The sequence below is a fragment of the Clavelina lepadiformis genome, chromosome 1, assembly GCF_947623445.1.
Source record: "Clavelina lepadiformis chromosome 1, kaClaLepa1.1, whole genome shotgun sequence".
NCBI lineage: Eukaryota > Metazoa > Chordata > Ascidiacea > Aplousobranchia > Clavelinidae > Clavelina > Clavelina lepadiformis.
The window spans coordinates 13,081,428-13,098,041 of NC_135240.1; the positions used below are offsets into that span (position 1 = coordinate 13,081,428).

Below are 16,614 nucleotides of genomic sequence, written 5' to 3' on the forward strand. Positions count from 1 at the left end.
CGAATTTCTGAGGTAAAATCAAATTTTACATTTACATATAATACTGTCTTAAACCCACGGACTATAGTAACAAAAATTTTTATGCGTAACATCGGGTTGCGTGACCTACTAAGCTTAAACAAGATCGTGGAAACTGTCGGTATAAGCTTAATACCTGATATAGCAACGTTATTATCATAACTTATTCCTTGGTGCAAAACACTGTTTTGATGGAAAGTTAGAATTTGTTTGTTTGTTAAAACTCTAAAACGGACTAGTCAACATTACTTACTCAACAGTCGTCGCTATTGCGTAATAGTAATTCAGTTAAGAAATCTTTTATGTTATGCCGGGTCTACTTCAATGTAAGGTATGCGTACAATTAATCATTTTATCACACACAAAGTACCCAATTATGTTTTCGCAAGATTCACAAAACTTACTGGATCGAAATTTGTTCACATTAGAACATCTGATTTTCTTTGGACTCTGATACATTTCTGCTTTGGAATTCGAGTGCAGATCCTTGGATATGGTGTGATTCTTTTCCTGTGTTAGGTTACTTCTAGAAGCACTTTTGTGAGAAGACGACTTATTGGAAAGTAATGGGCTACAAGTGGAATCTGGATGATAACTGTGTGTCAGTTGGGCACTGTCACAGGGTATCTTCATGGCTTGAGAACTTGACTTCGTTTCTTCACCATGAACAGTTAAACTGTACCTTGTCTCATCTAAATTAGAATTAGACTTCTTTAGATTACTTGAGATGTGGTTAGCCTGATCCCTGGTCATTCTATTCACATTGTTCATAGTACTTTTTCGAGGCTGTCGTTTGGAAGAACCTTGATTTGATATCTGTCCACTTTTACTTCTAACTGTATTCGGATTGGCATTTACATGCCGTATTTTTTCATGGCTGTTACGTCTGACGTTATGAATACTTTTTTCACTGCTTCCCATGGAAATATTAGAATCGCTTTTAGAAGTTTGAGGAGAAGAAACCAAGTCACGGTTATTAACAGCAACTGTAGAAACTTTGCTTATATGACTGTTTCCTGCCTTACTGTTAGCTAATGTATTGCTCTGGATTTTTTGCGGTTTTGCATCAGGGTGAGTGTTGCTCACTTCCTTTTGATGGAGTTGCGTTTCCCGAGGGTGTGTTAAAGATAGCAAAGAAAAACATCTAAGCGACAGGTTTGGCTCATTATTGGTTTTCTCAACGTCCATATTTGTTTGATTGGAGTCTTTGGCTTTTACACTGCAAGTTGCTCTATCATTGGCGTTATCTTGATGAGGCAATTTAAAGTCCTCCCCCTGTTCATGACCACGTTTGGAAACTTCCTGAGGCCTGTAAGTTATAAAGTACATAGTCAGGCACTAGATTAATATCATATAATTTCAAAAGCAAAACATTCTTTCTATTTGACCAAAAAAGTTGTTGACAAACATTACAAAATAAACAAAATAATGCCGAATTCATCCTCCATCGAGAAATTACATGTAATAAGTGCACTTCATGAAGCTTAAACAAGATTCCCTATTTAAGTTGCCTTGTAAATGTAGTAGTGCCATCAGCTTCGAATGATGAGGCCACTTTCTTTGGGGATGAGGGATCCTGTGCTATTGTCTGATCCTGCCTGTATAATCTACGCTCAGAGTTAGTGCTGGACCTTCTGACACCATGCATTGACCTTGACTCAGGAGTTTCATCGGCAGGCACCGATGAAGCACTGCTTGTTACTGTAAAATATGAAACAATTTTAAGTGCATTTTCACATAAATAGCACTGTTGTAGGTAGTGAAATAAAACAAAAATCAGTGTTTGAGAGAGATCCTACTTTGCCCACAAGCCTGATAATGACAATTTGCAGATAAACAATAAAGGATACTGCAAACTGGAACTTGGATACATTGTACCTAGCCAATAGCATAAACCCAACACGCAAAGAAAGCACTTCTAAGAAAAGCAGTACAAGACTTACTGACACTACTTTCCGCCAGTGGCTTACTGGTTTTCCCATTTGGATCTAAAGATTAAAATAACGAAGTGATAGTAACAGTAAAAGTGTAAAATGGTTGAAATGTGAGCTTTTGTTGATCAAACTGTCATAATAAATTTATCACAATGGGTGAATAACATAAAAACTTATTACATTCAACAACTTTCACAGAAGGTACTGTGTCTTTTTCACAGTTAGCCAGCTGGGGTTCACTCATTCCTTTCTTCAGCCTTGGAGATGAAACTCCTGAGCGTGACCTCATTCCACGATCAGGCTTTGTGAATTCAAGTTGCGCCAGACTTGCTGAACCGGACATCTTTCCTCTTGCACGTTCTATGAATAAAGTTGATTTATAGGAACAGTCTGCTTAAAATAAAACATTCTAAAACAATGAATAACCACAGAATTAAAATACAACAGATCAAGGCATTGATGACCAAACAACTTTCTAAAGTTAAAAAGCATGGGAATTGCACTGTAATAACAGATTTATATGTGACAAGCAAACTTGCAATACAATATATCTCAACTGACCAAATGAAGGCACAGGCTCCAAGTTCAAGGTTAAGGATGATTCATTTTGACAGTTACGATATAAGGTTCCACTCTTGGTCAACATCTCTTGTTGCTTACGACAAAGATTGCATACCCACATGATCTAATTATAAAAATGATTTTTCTTCTCAAGCATTTATTAATATTGTAACATTTGGCAAAGCCAAAGACTGTTGTGTTATTAAAGAAAACTGCTCATATGAGATGTAACTTCACACAAATTTTGTAAGAATTTTTCATTGCTAAAATCAAGAAATCACAATCTATAAAGTAATTAAATTTTTAACCTTTTTAAATTTTTCTCTGGCAATAACAACCTCCTATATCAGTATAACAAAAATATACACGTTTCCACTTGTGGAAAGCAAATTTTGGATTAGTAAAGTGCCTACTTTTTATTCCATTAACCTCATTAAAAGGGATTGCATGTAATTTTTAAAAATCAGTAGGATATCAATATAACATCAATAAATCAATGCTGGCAGGGTAATCACACTAACTTTAACAGATTCTTTACTGTTTCCATTTGCGTAAATAATAAAAACCATTCTGCATAATGAATAAAATTGATTACAAAAAAAAACGAAAACTGGATGTGCACATTGTTCACACAAACCACTAAAACTATTTATTTACACATCACTTAGCATTAAAATAAAGGGCATAGTTCGCTTTTATTTTCACTATCAGAAATTTTAGTCACTAATTTTAATTTTTGAACATACTAAACAGACATGAATTTTTCCATTGAAGCAATGAATACGTGTGTGAACCCAAATGAAATGTAAAGGCTAGCAAGAATCCAAAGTCAGAGAAATACAACAATGTGTAACTGGTAGGTTGTATGGAGGGTAGTAAACACACAACAAAGTTAAAGGTAAGAAGCAGCAACGTCCCAATAAACTGTCTGTCTGTAAGCAAACAAATCCTTGCTGTTGCAGGTAATTTTAAACAAAAGATTTTACGAAAATTTTTTCCAAATATCGCATCAGATGGACTTGTCATAAAATGGCTAGAAAACGTCAGCAGATACCTCACATTCAGTAGATAATTAATTATTAATGACACAAGAAGTCGCCATCTCTTTTACCTGTATCGGTGAAGCCGGTCAATGCGTAATAAGAGATGAAAAAGCTTTTAACGCGTCCGTCCATTGCCGTTATTAATGCCAGGATATAACACGCAGGCCAGTGAAACAATTTAAATTTGACTCTATTTTATGCTACAAACGGCCTGGACGTAATCCGTAAAAAACCGACGTTATTTATCAAAGTACGAAGAGCTCAGAATGTCAAAACGGGAAAAATAGAATCGTCATGGCCCATTTATTACGCCAGTCCTGCCGCACTGAACAAACATGACATATTAACAACTTCTTCATTTACACCATTGTTAGACAATGAGAAATAAAACCTCCACCCATTTCAAAGAAATTTATCCGTGACCTTTTAAAAATATGTTATGGACTTATGGTACAATAATAACGTGCCCAATACAAGCAATCATAGGGATTCGACGTGATGGTATGGATTAAGTATTTTGATCCGACGTCCATACAAAGGAGAAAGTTTCCAATGAATGCTAATGTTATGTTAACAGAAAATGTCGTTTCAGTAGGTCACCAAATAGTAGATAAATGCCGTAAGGATCTAAAATAAAACACAACAAAACCGATTAAATATTTATGGCGACTAAAATACAATCCATTCTCTTAGAAACTCTTTTCCATACAAAATAAAACGACAAAAGTTTGCATGACGTTATTGCGTCACTGACGTCGGCAACAAGATAAAAATGGATTTGATGACGTCAGCGCAGATCTCAAGCTGATAAAGACCGGTTTCAAAATTTTGAATCTGAATCGATAGGGCGATCGATGTGTTATGGAGACAACGACAGAAGAAACGCATTTGGTCGATTGTAACTCACTACGTGACCCCTCAATCCATCTAAAACGTTGACGTGGAATAATTTAATCCCAAAATTTAAAAAAGGGAAAAAGGTCCGGGGCAAGATTGCCCTGACCGGGCTGCAAAGGTATTAAGAAATGCGGTCTGAATGCGTATGTTAATAAACAAATTTTGTTAGTAAATTTGTGTTGGCAGGCAGAAGTTGGAATTAATAATTCAGTCACAAAATGACGTATACTTTGCGGCATGACGCATTTAAACATTTTCACTGTGTAGCTATCGATGTACTGATGTACGTACTTTTTAAGTTGGTACTTGTTACATTGCCGTATTAAACCATAACAAAATGTGATGAATTACCTAAAAATATTACAGTTACAGTATTAACCTATCGTAAGTTTTACATTCTCCAAATGACTCGTGACTGATGTGCATTGGAAATTACCAACATACGTAAGGTAAGTAACAAACGATTGAGTCCAGAAACATATTATGTCATTACAAAGAGTGCGATTATATAATAGACTTTCAAAGCTGCTGCAAAAGTAAATGACCATATTTGGACGCAGCTGAACAATACCTGTCACAGAGTGCATTTTGAGTATTTCTGGTAATAAACAATTATCTTTGAACTGAAAAAACTTTACGCACATGAAATTTCGTTTCTACTTGATACATTAATGACATTATGACTGTTTAGAATAGAACAAAAGTCGACTCCGTTTAATTCGGACATTTCGGTTCTGCTCACTTTTGGCCGAATTAAGCAGAGAAACGGCTTTGTCTGAATTAAGCGGAAAATCAATTGTTCGTTTCATGTTCATGCGCAAAGACTAGACAGACAACGCATTTAAAATACTGTAGTGTTGCGTAATAAATGAATTGCAGCTGCGCTATACAGCAGTAATTGGCACTGATCGCATAAAACGCACAAGAGTTATACCTTCAGGTTAGTTGTATTGTACAGTATTTCGACACCAAACGATTCAACAAATACTGTATATTACTGTGTAACACACATATATATACACACTCACACACACATATACTTTAGTGAGCAATTTCATTTTTTCTGCTAAACTTTTCTGTACCATTCTGTTCTACAAGATGGTCGCAATTGTACCGAAGTTAAAGCGACTATGAAGCTGGGACGGCCTTATATGAGTTCATTGTCGATTGTTACTGCATCGATCGTCATCGTTTCACCATAATCACTCATAATGCAATTGCATCTTGTGTTAAAACGAACGAAGTACTGTTTGTTGTGTCATAACCTAACGATAGGAATTGCGAACCTGTGTCCGAATTAAGCGGAGCATTGCCGAATTAACGGGAGTTTTTTTACGTTAAATTTTTACTTTTGTTCCGTTCTCGAGCATTTTGGCCGAATAAAGCGGTTGTCCGGGTTATCCGGTGTCCGAATTAAGCGGATTCGACTGGTACAAGGGAATTCAAGTGTGAAAAACAGTACCAGTAAATTTATAGACTCTCAAACAGTGAAGTTATTGTTTTTCACCAATATGCATAAAATCCACAACTATGATTCTAGTATGGAAAAAAAGTCTTTAAACAGTCTGTAATTACGGGAAAAATTGAACAACAATACTTGTCAATTTCACCACTAGCGCTGGGGTACTTTATCTGAGCAGTGCAATTAGTCATTGTAGTTAAATAATTACTACTACCATCACAAAGAACTTTTAAGAAAGCTTGAGCCTAAACATAAACCACATATATATTTATGAATTTCAGCTTTCGAAGGACTATTCCAATAGCTAGATCCAGATTTGAATCCCATTGACTAACAAGATCCCGATTCAAATCCCTTGCTGTGAAAATGTCGAAAAAGTTCCCTGAAGAATCAGGATGACATAACTTGGGTAGTATAATACTGAAGGCAAAAGGTGGTTAAAAGTGTGGCGCTTAATCTCAAATGGAACTCTCCCTTTCACTTCTCCGCACATTCCTCAAATATAATTATCATTGGGCGTGCTCTGTGCTATATAAATGCGTGTGCAGACAGAATGCCACAGAATCTCTCATATTTCGTTATAGTACGAATAAACATTTTAGTTCACAGTTTTTATACTGCAAGCGATGTTTGTCTTTAATTTGTGCTGGTAGAGAAGGACACGTAGTGTTCATATAAGTCAGGTCAAGGGGAGTTTAATGACACAGACGGTTGATCTACCAACCAGAGAAAACTGCAAAAGAATAGAACTGGCCGTCCTACACTCATCACTGCCATTGGTCCAGCTCAATAAGATAATCACCTTTTCATTCCTCTGATATTTGAAATCAAGCATGGAACTTAACCTCACCTTAGCATTAGCATTAGCCTTAGCCTAGTCCAGGGGTCGGCAACCTTTTGCACTTAAAGAGCCATTTTAACCGATATTCCACAAAATAAAAATCACTGGGAGCCGCAAAACTATTTTCACAATAAAACGAAAACGACACTCTGTAACAAAACTGTCATGTGTCGCATTTATAAAAGCAGTTAATTCAGTAAGATTTAATTAATGTGATTACTATAATGTGCTCAGTGAGATAAAGACGCGAGTGTTCTTCTGTTTGTTTCTACTGTAGCAATAAAATTAATAAGAGCCGCATCAGAAGGATGAAAGAGCCGCATGCGGCTCCGGAGCCGCAGGTTGCCGACCCCTGGCCTAGTCCAATAGCATTCAGCAAATTGTGTGGTTTTTCAAAACTATCCCTATGAAAATTTTCTGTGTGCACAAATGTTGCCAATTAATCATTTACAGCAATGGTTCATAAACTTTTTTGCATACTGCCAAGAAGACTTTCACAGATGCTGCATATCAGTGTGATTCCTGAAGAATTTAATTAGCTCAAATATATTTAAGATTTCTAAATCTAAAAAACACAAAATTTTATCCAAAGGCTGAAACTGTTTTTTTTTCTTTACAAACAGGTCTATAACATAACCTAGCTCACAGTGCATCAGAAATCATGTCCAAGTGTAGCAAGATGATTCTACACAGCTCTTGGACTTGGTGACCATCTTGACCAAAATCCCCTAATCATCAAATTCCCAAGTAATGGGCAAAACCAGTGACATATTTAGGATTGAATTAAGAGGAGGCCATTCATTAAAAAACATGGCTCTAAAATTATATGCCTAAAATTGTCTACCCAAACCAAAACGAAGAAAAACCTGAAATTTTGCCTAAAGCCTTCAAAAACGCTTTAAGAAGCTGTCAAATTGGGGAAAACTAAGCTCTCTATGATTTTGATGGACTCTTACAAAAGCATTTAAATAGCTGACTAGACCAATCAGAGAGCAGCATGGTTGGTGTATTTTTTAGCCTGGGACTTACCCTACCAGTTGAGATGCTTGAATGTCCTAAGTGGCATGCACGTTGAGGCTAAAAATTGCCATGAAAGTAGGTTGTTTTTTATTATTTTATTGTTTTTTAGTCCAAAAGTTGGTGTCGATTTTGCTCCTCTGTTAAAAATGTTTAAATCATGTTTTTTGATGGCATTTTATGGAATGTTAGTCCAAATGATGCAAAAGTGACATGCAAAATTTCAGAGAGCTCCATGGAGGATTTCTCGAGTAATCAGTTTTTTAGTAAATTCACTGTATAATACAGGGGTTCCCAACCGGTGGTACGCGTACCACTAGTGGTCCGCAGGAGCTTTTCAGGTGGTACGCGAGCAGCTCTCCGTTGCATGCGATATATAGTAGTACAGTATAACAATTTAATTTTGAGTGAGAATTTTGAGAATTCTGTGCTGTGTGGTTTAATGGACTCTGTGATGTTTTGTTGGTAATTTTGCTACTTTCGCTGACTTTACATCCAGATTCATCATCTTGCAAATAATTTAATATTGGATCAAATTAGTTGTTTTGAAAATAGTGGTACGTGTTGACAATCCGTGGTGGCTAAGTGGTACGAGAACACAAAAAGGTTGGGAGCCCCTGGTATAATAAAACAAACAAGAATTTTATGGCATTTTTTGGTGTTGGATGGCTCCTAAACCTTAAATTAATTGGATTCTCATATTTATACGTATGGTAGCTGGCAACTTGCGACATACAATTTTGTATCGCTCTACATAAGTAACATATGTTTTCTGATACCTAAAGCTTGTGTTTCATAGAGGCCGTAACTTTTCTTGCTTCTGTCTTGGAAAATATAGATAACCTAAGTTAGTTTTTACAAGTCGATTGAATTACTCTGCATCAACAACAGCAAAGCATGTTTTGCTCTGTTGGAAGTAGGTTATCAAAATATTTCTCTCAATGCTTTACAATCTGAAGGACAAGCAATCTGTGATGTTTGACCATTCGTCAATTTTGTTTAAAAGCATGGTCATTGTTTTATAACAATGCTGTCAGGAGCTTTCAAAGTACTTAACCTCGCAATGATTATGGCCTATAAGGAGTCCTAATAAAACACGTGAACGAAAAGGAATGAAGATGTAAAAATGCCTAAGGCTCTCAGAATTTGGATTTACACTAAACTGAATAGGGTAGTGCTCAAAAATAATGTTAATTGTCAATGTCGGGTACATGCAGGCCATGCTCAGGCAAATATCTGACACTAAACTTTTTATATGTATCAGAAGATGGTTGTGTACTACCTGGAAAGCCGTACACGTACAACAGATTAAAAACCACTGATTTACTGGTTAAATTAGTCTAAAATGATAATAAGGTACATACCATTCGTTCATTCTTCTCATTTCCAACGTGAAATGTAACATGCAAAAAATATACATATATCAATAAACCAGGTTTAAAAAAATATATACACTACGTAACTATTAATTTTGTATACAAAATTTTTCATAATCCAAACTTCAAACACAAATATAAATAAGGTAAGAAAATATGTATACAAATGCCATTGATAGGTACCTTGCTTGAAACCACAGAGACTCTGCCACCACATCTGGAACAGAATTGCATTGAACAATAGGAACATGTGTGTCCACAACCGTCCACAATTTTTGTATTATGACATAAAGCGCAGACCTGGGTATTTAAAGTTTTGTTTATTGAGCATTTTTTCACGTGAAAGCAGTGTTCAAAAATTTAACCACACCTGTCCCATGTCATTTGTACCCTTTGGCATCAACTTGGATATACTGTTGGGCTGGTTTGCATTCCCTGTTGCCTTTTTGACATGTTCCTGATAATCCTTATACTCCACATTCACCTTTCTATGACAAGAAAAAACACAAAGATACAATCAAGTCACTTAAAATTCTAAAAATTAATAAGGTATGACAGAAGCAATTTTCTGTATTATAAATAAGCCAAATAATAAAGAGGCCAACACACTTTTTCATCGCCATTTCCTTTTTTTCTTCATCTTTTAGTCGTTTCATAACAGCCAGAATTTTCTGTCTTTCCTCTGGTGTTAGATGACCCAAATCAATATCTTCTATAATGGAACTCATTGTGAGGTAGACATAAGATATATAACAAGTCTAAACACTCCACCAAGTTTAGAGGAAGCTGTGCTTATGAAGATGTTCAATAAACATGTTTCCCATGGAATGAATTTCACATTTCAATTGTTGTTTACAAAGCTTTTTGCATTACCCTTATGTTCCTGTTATCTGACTAAAAAAACTTCTTCAGCTCACTATACAGTGTAGCCTACTTTTCTGACAATATTCACAAGGCAGTAACAATATGATAATGTCAATCAATATTTATATTATACAGTCCTTACCATACTCAATGTTAGGGTCTCAATCAGTGGTCCTTAAATTCATTGGAGAATGGAGATGCTGAACCTTACATGTTTCACACATATTATCCCCAAAATATTCATTAAAATTCAAGAAAATACATAATACAAAAGAGGTATATATATAAAGTACTGTACTCCTCTACACCGAATCTGAGAGACCGAGCTCAATAAAGCCGTGCATTTAGTCAAACCCAGTTTTACAACCACTGGTCTAAGCATAAGCCGAATCGAGCACAAATTCAAGTTTTATGCACAAAAATATTTTTGTTATACCCAAACTCAAATCTTTGAAACAGCTTTAGACCAATTTCTATAGAGGCATACAGTATTAAATCAACAACAAAACGCTGAAGTATTAAATTGTATGTATGATCAATCGCAATAGTTGAGAGTAGCTTCATTTAAGAGAAAAATAAGTTGATTTTTTTATAATTCACTAAAAAGATGATAAGGTTAAGCATGATTTCCTTGCTGATCAGGTACATGAACTTTGAATAAATGAACCGGCCAAAGTTACCTGTCTTGATATCACAGAAATATTACAACCTATTGTTATTCATGTTCTTACAATTTATCTAAATCCTTTTCAATTTATTTTTTCATTAAGCATATCCCTACTTAATGTGTAACTACACAAAAACATTTACAAAAGTTCTGGTAATGTTCTAACTTATTAATACCAAGTTATGGTTAACACAAAAAAAGAATTGCACTTATACATATGTGCTACTAAAGCAGTACCCCAATTTGATAATTACTAATAGACAATTTTTTGCAAAGTTAGCCGACAATATATCGAGTTTAAGGTTTACAGCTTTTGTACATAACTTTTAAATTTTGTGATAAAAGTGCAAGTGATAATAAGATATTGCTTTTAAAATTAGGACCTTTTTAATAGGGATAAAACTTCAAAGTCACGGTTGTCCTAATTTTGGACAAGAGCTCTGCAAATTGTAAGCATCTATGTCCATTGAAAATGTAAACATAACTTTAAGTACCTGGATAACATTATTGTTAAAATATCACTGATTGCGTGTTACATCCTTTGCTTTTTACTGCCCTGTCATCAGCCATATTACATAGTTTTTAGTTTCTAGCAAATTACTTGATTTTATAACCAACCAACCAACAAATTGGGATTAAAAAAGGTAACCCTTCAAAACATTTAATAATGCTTCTGCAAACGCATGATATCAGAAAATCGTTACCAAACGTTTACAATATAATACTGGGACATGAAAATGGAAATTGACAACTCTATATATTTCACCAAATTTATGTTTTTGCACATCTCCAAGCTGTTGCCTTATTTTAATAATCTTACTCACAATAAGTTATAAAATAACTTAATACACAAATATATATTGTTACCTATTATACTTTAAGCATATTAGATGTACCAAGAATATATACAGCCTAGCACCATGTGAGCATGCAGTGAAGGTATTCAACACTGCTCTTAGATGAGCAATACGCTAACCTCTAGTCTCTATTTGGCAAGATGTTGCCACTCAAGACATTACTTTATCAATAATTTATGTCAAAGATGCCGTAAAATTAGGGAGATAAAAACGAAATGCAATGCAGTAACTGCATAATGTTAAAAAATAAGAGGCATTCTGAGACTTCGAAAATAAACTGTACCAACAAAATAATTTCACGTTACAATTCTTAATTGTGTTGTTAAAATTTCATGATGCGGCTTCCAATCAGTTGGGGTATACCAGTATACCAAATACATTAAAATTATGAAACTACCCAGTACTGGTACTGAACATATCATGAACAAACACATGGACTGAACAAAATCATATGAGTGTGAATAGTGTGAAATTATATATATGATACATTACATATTAAATCCCAATCTCTTTAAGTGTTTTAATGAGAAAAATGATTTGCCTTACAAGGGATTATGGTATTAGCTCATCGAATCATGCACCAGTCAAAATCATCCATCTGCAAACTATATAAGTAACCTATAACTATATAAGTAACCTATATAACTTTATAAGTAATAATATAAGAAAAATATGTTTTTTTAAATCGAAATAAAGCTTCAACATCTATATAGCTCTTGCGTCTCTGAGTTTACTGACATATCTATTTGTTACTAAAGGGCCTACCATGCCCTAACGACACTTGCTCTTGTTCAGTGGACCTGGTGGACTGTTCTAAATTTGGGCAATACAAGTAAAAAAAAATGTGTTACAATCGAAACTTGCACAAAGGCTAGCTTGGCAACCGAGACTTGAGCGATGAAGAACCATCACTGAGTTTAAGTCATGCAAAAACGTTCCTCAGTTGGAGGATAAACATTATCATACTATATCATAATAATAGTACCCTAATACAGTACTCCATTTTCAAAAAATTATGTTCTTCCTATGATAGGTTTTCGAACACTACTCCTTTTGCAATTCGTCTTGTAAAATATCAATGCAAATTTTCAAATTAACTTTATTCCTAAAAAACGATTATCATTATTACACACCCATCCTCCCGTTCATGTAATAACATGGTTGATAAATTTGAAATGTAACACGTAGGCTGTAGCTTACATATCGCATTTATTTGTTGACATATGTATCTGCAAACTAACACAACATAAAAGAGTAATGCTCAGCCTTCCAACACAAGTTTAAATTTCAAACCGTATTTGTGAACCATACAATTAAAATACAACTTATATTATGTCAGCCATCTAATAAGCTACCAACAGTATAATACCAGTGTATATCAAGTCAAATTTGTGTTTATGACATCACTATGGTTTTGTTTCGTTTCAATGCTAAATGCTGTAACAATGCCGGTTATCTGGATAAGCTTTGTTAGCAGTAATTAAGCTTGTAAATATTCAATTCCTCTGTTTATCGCAGTCGATAATTAAGAAAGACGATTACACAGTTGGAGAAAGGAATGTCTCTAGTAATCATGAACGTTAAACAAATTTTAGGCTGCTTTCAGCATTGCTGCAGCACTTGTACACTGTGCATTGCTTTTTTCTCTTCTTCTCTCAAAAAAATGGGTTAGGAAAAATGGTCTGGGACGGGTTTTTCACCCCTGGTGCAACTCTGGGTGTGGGGGGGGGGGGTTAGTTGAAGAGCGTTATAACCTGTACAGTGCTGAGTTCTACATTAAGTAAAAATCTGACGTGTCAAGACATCCAAATTAAAAAACCTTTCTCCTTTGTGACGGACTGAGTAAACCAGATATATATAGGTAATACAAACCATTGGTACCAGCTTGGAAAAATAACATGTATATAACTCTTTCAGCATAAAGCAAAGCAACCACAGGCTCTAAGCTGGGGCAGCTGATGGAAGCTTTTAAAATAGTTAATACTATAACACATAGTCTTAAAAATTTGAGAATTACAGAAAAAAGATGTAAACTTCTAATTGCAATGATATTCAGATATTTTAGTTTCTTTTGGTGTTACCACTTACCAGCCTCTTCATTAAACTGTAACACCTAGAACTCCAACTAACTCTATCTTAGGATTACAAGTTGATCAAGTTTTTACAGACAATGTAACAAACTTCCAAGGACTGTCCAAATTCCATATCAAAATTTTATTACAAAAGATGAGCAATAATACAACTTTGAATTTGGTGAGAAATACTACAGGCCACTCTACTTGACAGCCCACCTTATGTCACCGTCGCTGAAATTATAGCCATATTGAAAACCAGGATGAGTTTGAGTTCCTTTTCAAATCTTAGCTGAACTGAAAACATTGTTCTGTGTCTTTTACTTTTTTACTGAACCTGCAGAAGCTAATATCAAATCTGTTTTCTAGATGTCCTTTTAAGGAAAGAAATTAGCAAAATAGGCAAACATTAAGAATTTGTCAAAAGAAAACTGACACAGAATTGTATACGAAATGGACCAGCTGTGTTAAAATGCAATACAACAAAAATCTCATCATGTTAATCAAACCACTTGTAATTAATTTACGGTTCTAACCGCTATTCTTAAAACAAACTTCAAAAATGAAGCTTCTACTTGAAAAAATGCTTTCATCATTATTTTTATCTCTTTTCACTATCTCGAGAAATGGAAAGCAATTTTCTAAACGAGATCTACAAAAAAGAAAAACCAAACAGAATCTTTTTGATAAACTCCCGTAACGGCGCGAAACCTCCAATAAATTAGAAAAGGAAATTCGACGCTTTATGATTTTAACTAGGTTCTTAAACAAAACTTTTATATTCACAAACGACTATCATTGATTTATCAAGAGTTCAAAGATCCTTCAATGAACCGACATGGTATAGCCTACCAATTTTTTCCATAATAGGCCTATAGGCCTAGATGGTTTAGGTTAGGTTAAATTGTGACAAAAACTTTTTCTGAAATTATGGCACTTTACGCTAAATAATACCAAGTATATTTGCAAATTGCGATACCAATTTCCACAAACACTTAAAAAATATTCCGTAATTTGACATTTTCCGTAAATTGGTTTCACTTTCCTCAGTTTGCTCATGCCGTAAAAACTACAATTAATAAATGAAAGCACGGATAAAAACTTTTTCTAAAGAATTTAGAAGGTTCCAAACGCATAGCGACAAAAATATTTGTATGTTTAACAAGTTAAGCTAAATAATATCGGGTATATTTCCGAATTGTACTACTGTATTACAAACATAGACACAATTGTTCCGTAATTTCTCACTTTCCGTAAGTTGGTGTCAATATTCATTTATTGTTTATATTTAGTGTCATTTATGTTGTACCAAATTTTGAATTACCATCATTGTCTATTGTTAATATTGTACACATACGTGACTGTTTAGTTGACTCCATAAGGTAAAGTTGCGTATTTTTCTCTGTTAGCACAGAAACCAAATATAGTTTAAAGCAAGTTTTAACTCGTATTATCAGCAATCCGGTAAGAAAACTATCGAATGTAAACCATATGATTGTGAATATGAAATTGTCTTGCCGCGCACTTTTAAATAGCAAAATGCAGACAAGGAATCAATAAAACAATGCAGCAAGTACTTGTTAAGTAATGAAAACATGTGTGGTAGTCGTAGCATAAATGCGAAACTTAAAGGAACATGACGAGTTGGCACTAAATTACAAAAACACAAGGCGACGCCACCACAATATAAAACGGCGATAGGCCAAATAAATTTTGATCAATATTTAACTGATGACGACAAGCAAGTTAAGCATCACTTTCTTTTACCAGATTGCCATTACATGATGACTGGATCCGCAGGATCAAGAAATATTTATAACTTATACCTGCTTGCCAATATGATTGGATGAATTGATTATGATTTTCATTCTTTGTATACTATTGATCTGCACTTTAGAAAGAGATTTTTATTTTTCACCAGTAAGATGTTTATGACTCACAAAATTCTTTTACCGCGAAAAACCAATTTTTACCACAGCATAGAGGCAATCATGGAAGGAGGTGCTGTAGTCGAATTTAGTCTGTCAGTCGAAATTTCAATGTTTTGAGAGAGTAAGAAAAATATAGACGTTTAAACGCAGTATGTTGGCACATAGGAAGCATGTAACAGTTGCTGGTGGCAGAAAAACTGTTTATTTAGCCTAATGGCCTATACTAAGGAGTAATGACTTGGGTTATAACCTAGGGTCGGGCTGCAGAGTATTGGAGTTTTTGCCTAGATTTCGGGTGTGCAAGGACGCAGCTGGTGTTCATTGTGACTCATGGCTCAATGCTGCCCGGCGTTTGTTCAGGTAACGAGCGGCAGTATACCATGGAAATCCAGGGGAAAATCAGTGTTTTCCGTTTTTTTTAAACGTCTGTTTTAAAAACTAGTTTTACAGTATCAAATGGAAGCAAAAGTTAATTTTTTCCTTTTTTGTAGACATCGGTTTGCCTTGGTGTGCAATGCCATTTAAAAAAAAAACCTTGGATGTGCCCTTGCCATAGTCAGCGGCCTAAGAGTCGCGTAGCCTGTGAAGTAAAAAAACTCAAAATTCTTCCTTATTTTGCAAAACATTTTTTCAAACATAACTGGAAAATGTCTAATAAACTTAACAAGTTGTTTCTGTCATGTAGTGGCTGAAGACTAGGCCTACGATGCATAGCAAACATGAACACAATTGGTATGACCGGAAGTTGCGGGATACTTTAAATAAGCCAAACATAATTATTGCGTTTAGGCTAAGTTTGACCAGAAATAATTAAAAACCAATAATACATGCAAGCTAACTAGACAAGCATGCTTTTTCTGCATGTTTATTTTACGCTCACAAAGAATCAACGAGCAAGCCCTGAAAGTCTAAAACATGCAAGCTGTTAACCTGAACTGGAAAGTAGATCTGTTTTAGATAAGAAATCATGTGTAGAAAGATGCAAATTGTCTTGTTTATTTTTTGCCGTTGACGGTGGAGAGCAAAATGTATGATCCTAAGTTTAAGATGTGGATCAGATATGGCCGATATAAC

At 34.8% G+C, this 16,614-nt stretch overlaps 1 protein-coding gene across 7 annotated transcripts in view; it reads right to left on the reverse strand.

Annotated features, from left to right (window-relative positions):
• The window catches only part of LOC143460080 (regulating synaptic membrane exocytosis protein 2-like), a 30,932-nt gene extending 16,391 nt beyond the window's left edge, over window positions 1-14,541 (reverse strand). For 2 of the 7 annotated variants that reach the window (XM_076957469.1, XM_076957460.1), the window contains exons 1-9: window positions 9,759-10,128; window positions 9,520-9,637; window positions 9,333-9,449; window positions 9,138-9,149; window positions 2,514-2,637; window positions 2,133-2,312; window positions 1,962-2,006; window positions 1,530-1,719; window positions 423-1,327 (exon numbers count right to left, since the gene is read on the reverse strand). In XM_076957469.1, coding sequence (XP_076813584.1) covers window positions 423-1,327; window positions 1,530-1,719; window positions 1,962-2,006; window positions 2,133-2,312; window positions 2,514-2,637; window positions 9,138-9,149; window positions 9,333-9,449; window positions 9,520-9,637; window positions 9,759-9,877 — 1,810 coding nt within the window. In that variant the 5' untranslated portion in view covers window positions 9,878-10,128. Of the gene's footprint in view, window positions 1-422; window positions 1,328-1,529; window positions 1,720-1,961; window positions 2,007-2,132; window positions 2,313-2,513; window positions 2,638-3,259; window positions 4,127-9,137; window positions 9,150-9,332; window positions 9,450-9,519; window positions 9,638-9,758; window positions 10,131-10,155 lie in introns of those variants that run through there. The other 5 variants (XM_076957501.1, XM_076957494.1, XM_076957486.1 and 2 more) reach the window with 4 other exon arrangements.
• Window positions 14,542-16,614: the final 2,073 nt, after the last annotated feature.